At 32.3% G+C, this 10,313-nt stretch overlaps 1 protein-coding gene across 1 annotated transcript; it reads left to right on the top strand.

Annotated features, from left to right (window-relative positions):
- The first annotated feature begins 606 nt into the window (after positions 1–606).
- On the top strand, positions 607–4,587 carry LOC101508599 (calcium uniporter protein 2, mitochondrial). Its single transcript, XM_004509181.4, has 2 exons — positions 607–1,247; positions 3,874–4,587. Exons 1-2 carry the CDS (start codon positions 708–710, stop codon positions 4,345–4,347), a joined length of 1,014 nt encoding a protein of 337 aa, XP_004509238.1. The 5' UTR covers positions 607–707; the 3' UTR covers positions 4,348–4,587.
- Positions 4,588–10,313: the final 5,726 nt, after the last annotated feature.

The following is a 10,313-nucleotide window of genomic DNA, read 5'->3' as shown; positions in this document are numbered from 1 at the left end:
CTTACTTGACCTGAATTCTATGTAGTAAGAAATTCACGAAATTACTGGCATATTTTAATCTCAAACCGTCTATTTAAGATCATATAATATAAATAAAAAATTATATTTTAAAATAAAAATAATCTGAACCGTTGATTTAAGATAGGACAGCTGAAATCGATTACAAGATCTAGTTGTAATTGTAGGAAATCTAATTTCGGTACTTATTACTGCTGTTAAAATTTCAAATTATAGACATCCAATATCTGAATTATGAGCTGTAGTACCAACTATTTCTACTTTATTCACGGTTAAAACCCCTGATCGAGCTAGTCTTCGTTCTTCGTCAAATTACACGTGTACGGTGATCTCGCAAACCCTTTCTTCAATTTCAATTTATCGCTTCTTTTAACATCCGAATATTCGTTTTCTCATAACAACAAGGCACAAAGGAATATCGAATTCGATCCAAATTCAATATCTCACCGACGATATCGCATACAAATTCTCGCGTCTTTTTCATAATCATAATCTCAATTATTTATTAATTAAAAATAAAAAAACTGAGCGATTTACAAAACGTTAAGAATGAGTGTTCTCCGTTAATATGGGACACCTATAAATAACGTTCTTCTCTCTCACTTGAATTCAATTCATTGAACAAAACCAATCACTTTCATTCTCTTTCTAGAGTTTTCACTTTCCTTTTTATTCTTTGATCGTCACCAATGGCGTTTAAGAAAACCCTAACTCAGCGCCTCCTAACCATCACAAAAATGTCATCTCAATCCCTTTCCAATTGTCGCATCTCATCTTCATCTCTTCAATCGCGGATCCCTTCCACGGCCGCTAACCCTGACATTGCTCCGGAGCCCGGAGACGACGGCGTCTTCCGCAGGTTCCTCCACAAAAGATCCATTTTCCAATCGGAGGCCCGGCCGCCGTTTCCTGCCGCCGATAACCTTCTCCAGAAACTCCGAGAGATAGACATTTCGAGGAACAGGATCCGATTGGACGTGCTGAGTCTGCCGGAAACGGAGAAATCGACTGTTGAAGATGTTCGGAAGTTGTTGAGAGCGACGCAGCTTGAAGCTGTGAAATCGAAGCTGAGGAAGATTCCGCAGAATTGCGTAACTTATTCGGAGTTTATTGAAATGTGTGCTGAAAATTGTTCCGATCAAGAACAAGCAAAGAAGATTGCGAAGATACTTGATGATTCAGCAACTGTAATTATCTTAGGCGACGTCGTTTTTCTCAAACCTGAACAGGTTAATTTCTAATACCTCTTCCAATTTTATGACTCAATTTCATTTTTTTGCATATATCTCTTTAAATTTAATTAGATTGATTTTTTTTTTTATATTTTTTTATCTGTTGCGTTGTGTTGTGTATTAATTTGTGGGATGATACAGAATGGGTCATGATGGAGAATAATATAAGATCCAAAGATAGGTTTTTAACTTTTTCTATCGATTTTAAGCCGTCGATTTGGAGATCGCTGTAAACTGATAAAATTTTGTGGTTATTTTCTTGACTTTTTTGAACAGGAAATTGAGAGTTTGTTGTTAGCTCAGATCTAAAACGTGTACAGGATTCTACGTTTGAGATGGTAAATTAAGGGCTCACAAAAGCCCTTCTTCTTTCACACCCTCCTCCATTAAATGGGGGATTTTTTTTTATATATAATTTAATTCATATTCATACTTATTCATAATAATTGAGATTCAGACTTTGTCTAGCTTCTCAATTGGAATAACTGTGGTCCTGTGGATAAAAACTTGATGCTTATTAATCGGGTTCTCTTAGGAGAAATCGTTTTTTCACATAAAAAACGTGTTTACAATGCTCAAACCTATTAAAAAGAAATTGGTGAAAAAGTCAAACAAATTGATCGGTATTTTAGTTTGTTTAGAAAAAAAATGTCTTATACATTGATATTTTAAACAATTAGGAAAATTTGATTATTGTTTTTTATAATAACTCTTTTAAATGTTCATATTTTTTTAAAAGATGATCCCTTATTTACAAACTTACCTGAATTACTCTTTTAAAAGTTTTAAAATTATTTAGTATACCAAATATAAGTATTTAATACTATCTGATACTCCCTTGCTACGAAATGTAAGAAAAAAATAGATCTATATCTAGTAATTTCAACAACAAAAAATACATCTATCTATACCAAATACATATATCTATTTTTTAAAATATTTTGTTACAGAGTAAACTTATCTAGTAAGAAATTATTAAAAAAATTAAAAACATTTTATATTTTATATAATTATCATTAAAATAAATTTAATAACATGTGATTTTTAACAGAACACTGTATCTCTACCGCTTAAAAAGATTTATCTCTTTTTGGTCAAAGCACACTATTTGTTATAGTAAAATACACGTTGGCAGAGTATTGAATATTATTTACTAATATCTATAAACTTTTTTGACTGGAATATAAATAGTTTAGGAATTATCCTATAAATATATTCTTTTTTGACCAAATCTTATATATACATAAAAATAGTGGATACTTAATTAATTTCCTTTCATACTAATTCATTTTTGTCTTGAGAAATGCCTTGTACTATTCATATATAATTCTAATATCAATTTATACTTAGTTTTGAGAATATTAATGTTTGATAATTTATACCTTTTGAAATATTGTTTAAAATATTTGGTTTATTGCAGAATATTCATGCCTAAAATATTTTTTAAATTATTAATTTGAAAGTTAAATTATATATGATGTTAGATAGAAAATAATGTTCAATTAGGATAGGAAATAGGCTTTATAGCTTTGTAAGGGAAGCTCATGCAGTAGAACGCTGCATAAGGCGTGAGTTCCCAATATTCTTACTTCTCCGCGTTTAGTCTCTATGAGTTTCCCCTAGATTCTTTAGGAAAAAAATGGGGTTATATTTGTGTGAGGAAGTAAATGTTCATGTATGGACACAAATTAACTTGTGCCAACAAAAACAGGATAAGTTAGATTTTTTAAATATTATATGATCTGTCAAAAATATATTATTAAATTCTTTTTGGAGAAAAAATATATTATTAGATTTTTCTTTCTAATAATATTAGTCGATGTTCTTGAGATAGGTATTAAGTAGCACTTAATATATTTATTAAGTATTAGTTTTAATTGCTAAATTTCAAGTTAGATTTATAAATTTCTATTGTTTTGAAATTTTATTTATTTATTATTGACTTGGTGATATTCGTTGATAATTTTTTTTTATTATTATTTCCTTTTAGTATTGTGATTGTAGCATGGAACAAAATAGTAATCAATTTTTGTAATTATGAAAAATAGTAGTAGTATTACATTACATTGCATTGCACGATAGACTGTGATTATTATTAAATTAAATCTGCGACAAGCAATATATTACTTAATTTCTTGGATTTTGGGTCTATTTGGGACACTAAGCGGAATATGGTGGAGAGTCAACTTCCTTCAATCCTGTAACTTTATTATTTGTTTTTTCTTTCTATCTTTTCTACCTGTTCCCCATATGCAGAGTCTACTTGTTTCCTTTTCCTTTCTCTTTGGTGGAACGGCAGCTAATCCAGCTGCTAAATTTCTCCCATCAATTCATAGTCACAAAATCCGGGATGAGGGATTTTTTTAGTATATTTACTTTTTTTATATTATCATATACACGTTTGCTATTTATTTTATTCAAGTCACTTTGTCTTATCCTAGGCAAACTGTGTAATGGGTGCAATGATTTAGTTTTCTTTATCCTATGCTTCTTTTGGGTACAAATACAATTACCAAAAAGTTTTACTTCAATTTACATCAAAAGCTTAAGTCATTCCTGGAGGCAAAAAAACAAATGTAGATTGAACTATGTTTACCCAAACTCTTTCAAATTTGTGATGCAGGTAGCAAAAACAATCCAGACACTACTCCCTGTACCAGGAGCAAAGCCAAACGAGGCAGTAAGAAAAGAACTTGAGGAAATGGAGAAAGAGAAAGCAGCCATTGACAATAGAGCTAACCGAATGGTTCGCCGTGAGCTCTGGGGAGGGCTTGGTTTTCTGATGGTGCAAACAGCAGCATTCATGAGGCTCACATTTTGGGAACTTAACTGGGATGTAATGGAGCCTATATGCTTCTATGTGACCTCAATGTACTTCATGGCTGGTTACACGTTCTTTCTTAGAACATCAAAAGAACCTTCCTTTGAAGGTTTCTATCAAAGCCGTTTCAGCACCAAGCAGAAGCGTCTCATGAAACTTAACAATTTTGATATTGAAAGGTATAATCAACTCAGGGATGCTTCGCCACTAGCACCCTCTTCTGAGTTGAATTCATCCATTGTTCACCCATTGAATCAATTTCACAGAAATCTTTGAGCTGTATAGGGTTGTTGGCTTTAGCCGCATTCACTGTATTTGATTACCAGACAGTGACAGAAATCGTAGAAAAAGAAAATCATACAATATGATTACAATGGTGAGATAGAATTAGGCGCGGCTTTATGTACAATACATACAGAGTCATGTTTTCAATTTTGTTTTTCTTTCTCACCGTTACCTTTTGTTATACAGCATAGTAAAACTTTTTTAAACAGCAACTTGTTGAATATTCTGCAAGCACCCCATCCAAAACAGTCGAAACAAAGTTTACTCTGAGACCCTAACTTTGTCAAGACATTGGTACATTGGAGTTGGATCCTCTCATGAATCCAATGTAGGACCGAATGACAGAAGGAATCTATGCCAGTTGGAATGTTTATGAATCGTATTCACCAATCACAACCACTTTGGAGATAAAAAAAAAATAACTAATTTTATCTATTCTATCTAACGGTGAAACATGTTGAATAGAGAAGTCTATATAAATTCATCTCAACCCTAATTCGTTGATGCTAACATTGTTCATAACCTTCAGATTGGCCAAATTCTCTCGTGCTAGCTCCATAATATCAATTATCAGTACAAAACATTAATTAAATCATTTCTAGAGGATAGGAAAATCTAGCACCCTAGTGCAAATGCCATTTATACTGTAGATTTGGAAGCTACATGACAACCCCAAGAGTCAATATGTTCTTATAGAAAGGTGAATGTTAGGTTGACCCGACCTTCCACCATTGACAAATGCTTTAAAAATCAAAGATCAACGATAAAAACAAAGGAAAAAATAAATGTATACTTCGAACTAACATAAATTGTTTAGTGTTCACATTTTCCTTATAGAAAAGGTTATTCATGTTTGGACAGTGTTGTGCCTCCATTCTGTTCAGCAAATTAAAAAATCCAGAAAAACACAAGTCATAATAGGTTTAATTATGTAATTTTTACAATCATTTTATGTCTTCGCTAAATATTTTGGTTCAAGATGGTGGTCAAAATACCCATCTTTTATGTCTTCGCCTCTTTACGACACAAGGTTAATAAAATCTTGTCCTTAGAGAACTTAAAGTGTAGTGATTCCTAATTTAGTGATTTTTGTCAAGTAACACATTACTATTTTCCTGAGCTTTTTCAACAACAAGATAATGTCCAGGATCTAGTGCTTAATGTGCTATCTCCTACCATCATCATTAACGATAATGTAGCTCTCACATCTTTCTTCTAGTTCGAAGAATTGAAAGATGATATATTTTCTATGAAAGCTGATAAATGTCTCGGTCTTGATGGTTTAAATCATGGTTTTACCGTCGCTTCTAGACCATGTGTGGTCATAAGAGTTTTCAAGAATGTTGCTATTGGCTTGAAACTAGCACATCCACTACTCAGCCTTGATTTAACTCATATGACGTTGATTTTGAAGGGTGATTCTCGAGCATTAATGAAAGATTGGAGGCATATTGCTTTATGCAGTGTTATATACAAATTGGTTGCAAAAGTTCTTCTAATAGACTTAAAAGCGTCATTGATAAATGCGTATTAGAAAATTAATTTGTTTTCGTTCTAGGACAATCCATTTTTGACAATGTTATGGCAGCTATTGGGCTTGTTCACAATATGAAAACTAAGACTCCTGGCAAAGTGGGCGATAATGCACGGAAGTTAGACATTAGCAAAGCATATGATAGAAGTGATTGGAATTACCTTTGTGATGTTATGCTCACTTTGGGTTTCTTTCAAAAGTGGGTCACCTTGATTATGCTTTATTTGGAGACTGTGGACTACTTTGTGGACTACTTTGTGATTGTTAATAGTTACATGGTTGGTTCTATTACTCTGAGGCGAGGGTTGGGCCAAAGCGACCCCTTGTCGCTATATTTTTTCGTTATTTGTGTTGAAGGTCTCTCGACTCTAATCAGATATAGGCCAAAAGAAGAAGACATATTCATGAAACCAAGATTTGTAAAAGTGTTCCTAACATTCCTTACCTCATTTTTTGCAAATGATTACTTTTTGTTTTTTAGGGCCAATGAAAATGAGGCATTAGAAATAAAGAACATTCTTACAACTTGTTAAGTTATTTCAGGACAACAAATGAGGATATTATACATCTCCTTTTTAATTGTCCATCTAGCATAAAAATTGGTAGAATGCTGACTTATGGAATAACATTAATGCCGTGGTTAATTCCACCAGCATATTCAAGTCCATTAGTTGTTCTCGGTTCTACAGCAATTCAATAATAATCAATTTAACAATTTTGTAGTCTTTTGGAGCATTTGGAAAAAGAGAAATAACAAGGTTTGGAATGGCACAATTGATAACTCTGCAGATGTTATTGACAGGGGATTGAACCTTCTACAATAATGGTCTGAAGCTCAACAATTGTGATGTAGAGAGCAGTACATTGCACCAACCAACTCTAATATAAAAGCTTAGGAAAAGCCTTCACCCAATCGGTATAAGTGTAACGTTGATGCATCTTTTTCTACCTCACTTAATATGGTGGATGCTGGTATGTGCATTAGAGATGAACAGGGTACATTTGTGCTTACACAAACAAAGTGGTTTTCGCCTATTGTGGATGTTGATGTAGGAGAAGTTATTGGTCTTCTCTCTACTTTGAATTGGGTTTAATATCTCCAGTTAAAATCTATTGACTTTGATGAAGATTCTAAGAGTGTTGTTGACGACCTTTATAATTATAAAGATAATGCCTCTGAGTTCGGCGCTATACTTAGTAATTGTAGACGTTTACTAAATAGTAATTTTCATAACTGTCATGTTGAGTTTGTAAAGAGACAAACAAATGTGATAGTTCGTGTTCTTGCTCAAACGAACATATCTTTAACTTGTATTGATGTCCTTATCGATATTTCAACTTGTATTCATGTTCTTTACTTTATATGAAGTCTCTCTCTAATATTATACTACATAATATCTAATTACATAAATTTGAGGGTTTAAATTTTATGTAGCATCACCTGTGCCATTTTTTCGCTTTCTTATTAGAATGACTGATTTGTGAAAAATTTATGTATTTTTCATAATATCTAAAAATGTTCAATTAACATCATACAAAAGTTCAATGAATCTACCATAAAAAATGTTAAATTATGTATTTTTTATAATGAAAATAATAAATACATATATCTTCAAAGTTACAAAAAAAAAAAGTGCAAGAATATTAAATTATATATTTTTTAAATAAAAAATAATAAAAATTGCGCCCACCGTGGGGCTCGAGCCTTGCGCTCTACCAACTGAGCTAGACGGGCAGATGAAAATTACGTGTACTCATACTATTTGGCTATTGGAAAAAGGTTCATTGTGTCATATCAAAAAATACTTGGTAAATTAAATAAAAATGTGCTTTATATATGCTCTCTTCTACCGTTAATATACTTAATCATCATTTAACATAAATTAAGACAATGTATAAATAAGTAAGAAAGAATAAAACTTTTACTGAATTTCTTTATTGAATATTGATGTGTTTGTTGCTACTATAAAATATAAATTTATAGTAAAAGATATTGAACTAAGAGCCATGTATGTAGTATTATTTAGAAATTACAATTGAAAAAATAAATTAATACTACTTTAAAAATTAAAATGGTCAATTATTTTAAGATAAATTATTTTTATAAATATGTCCATAATCATGAGGTAGAGAGAGTATAACTTTACTCTAATTTGAAATATAAATAACTAAAATAAAAAAGTTCTAATAATTTTTGAACAAACTACTTTTCATATTGAATTAGAATTTTATGGTGGATCGTCATTATAGATAGTCCACTATGGACTAGTGTATAGAAATTACTATGTAAAAACAAAAAATTATTAAGTTATATTTCTAAAAAGTATAATCAGTTACCAAGTGTTTTTTTGAAGTTCGTGGTGATTTTATTTTCATGATTATGTGCTCTCCTTTAAAAATGTGCAATAAGATAATGATACGTACCTTTAAATACTTCAACTATTAAGATGTTATTATCTAGACTAGATGACTATAATAAAAAATTACTATTATGATTGTGTCGCTGATCTTCAACAATCATGTTATGCATTAAATACTTCATTATATGTTTTATTGTATTAACATGTCATTCATGTGTTGGACCACATACAACTCTGAATCAAGATTTAAGCTCTTTAATTGTTAGTTCGACATCCTTTGTTATTTGTTGGGTACAAATTTTTCTCTTTTCTCTTTGAGACATTTGGGATATCTTGACAAAATAAACAAATCATTGTTTGAATCTGTAATGTCAAATTAACAAATCTTGCGACACCACGACAAACACGACAAAATTGGTGTTTCCACTCAATTGAACAAATTTTTCATTTAAAGTGCATACAATCAATGGAACCATACATATCTAGAAAACCTTGTACCTCCCCCATACATACCTAGAAAACCTTGTACCTCCCCCTATTTATAGTAGATGTCATCATCTTCATTGTTAGGCCTTCTCACACATGTAGCCCCAAATATGGTATACACACCTATTACAAATCTCTCTAAACTCTAATGTAATGGAGTCATCCTTCTTTTGATATAGGATTGGAGAGAAACATTTGTGAAGGTCTAATGGAGTCATCCTTCATCGTCCAATGTTGTTGTTTCTGCTCCTCCTACCATTGGCTTTAGGTCTTGTTCTGTATACCCATCTGAGATTGCTTCTCAAATATCTGATATTGCAGAACAACTTCAAAAACTTCTTGTCACTCAATCACATGCCATTTCTGCCACCTCTTCTAAAGGTTTGAACTCCTCTGGTATGTCAGGTATATCTCCTTCCGTATGGATTCTTGATTCGGGAGCATCTCATCATATGATATACGATGATAAATCTTTTGTGTCTGTGAAACCTGTCTCGTCTGTCTCGGTTATGACTGCTGATGGCACTACTATGCCACTAGCAGGCGTTGGATTTTGGATGAACTACGACTCCCAGATATTGCAGCCTCAACAACTACTGCTGACTTATTATCTAGTTTTCGCTTGAATTCATTATCTTCTAGTTTTTATTTATGGCATTCTCGCCTTGGACATGTTTCTGCTTCTAGATTAAAATATTTGGCTTCTACTGGAGCCTTAGGAAAGTTAAAACCCTGTGATATCTCAGATTGTTGTGGTTGTAAACTTGCTAAATTTCCAGCTTTACCGTTTAGTAAAAGTGTTTCCGTTTCATATGCGCCTTTTGATTTAGTTCACTCTGATGTTTGGGGTCCATCACCGGTGCTCACCAAAGGTGGATCTAGATATTATGTTTCGTTTATTGATGATTACACTCGTTATTGTTGGGTTTATCTTATGAAAAATCGGTCTGAATTTTTTGACATTTATCATATGTTTCGTGCAATGGTCAAAACTCAACATAATTCTGTTATAAAGTGTTTTCGTTGTGATTTAGGTGGTGAATATACCTCTAATAAATTTTCTGAATTACTTGCTTATGATGGCACCCTCCACCAAACATCTTGTACTGATACTCCTCAACAAAATGGAGTTGCTGAAAGGAAACACTATCATATTATAGAGACTGTTCGTTCCCTTTTGTTGTCTGCTTCAGTTCCTAGTGAGTTTTGGGGAGAAACAGTTCTTACTGCTGTTCATGCTATTAATATAATTTCGTCCTCTATCATATCAGGTTTGTCTCCCTTTAAATAATTGTATGCTTCTACCCCTGATTATCATTCTTTGAAAGTTTTTGGTTCTACTTGTTTTGTTCGTCGCCCTTAAGTAGAGCGCAGTAAGTTGTCTTCTCGTTCAGCGTTGTGTGTTTTTCTTGGTTATGGAGATGGTCAAAAAGGTTATCGTTGTTATGATCCTCATATAGGAAAACTTTATGTATCTCGTAATATTGTTTTTCTTGAGAACATCCTTTTTTACTCTATTTCCTCTGATTCTCAGATTACTAAGAGTTCTGAACTAACCCATATTGATCCGTTTGGTC

This window comes from Cicer arietinum, chromosome 7 (genome assembly GCF_000331145.2).
Source record: "Cicer arietinum cultivar CDC Frontier isolate Library 1 chromosome 7, Cicar.CDCFrontier_v2.0, whole genome shotgun sequence".
Classification (NCBI taxonomy): Eukaryota; Viridiplantae; Streptophyta; class Magnoliopsida; order Fabales; family Fabaceae; genus Cicer; species Cicer arietinum.
Note: the sequence above shows the minus strand (reverse complement) of the source record. Positions and strands in the feature narration are given on the sequence as shown.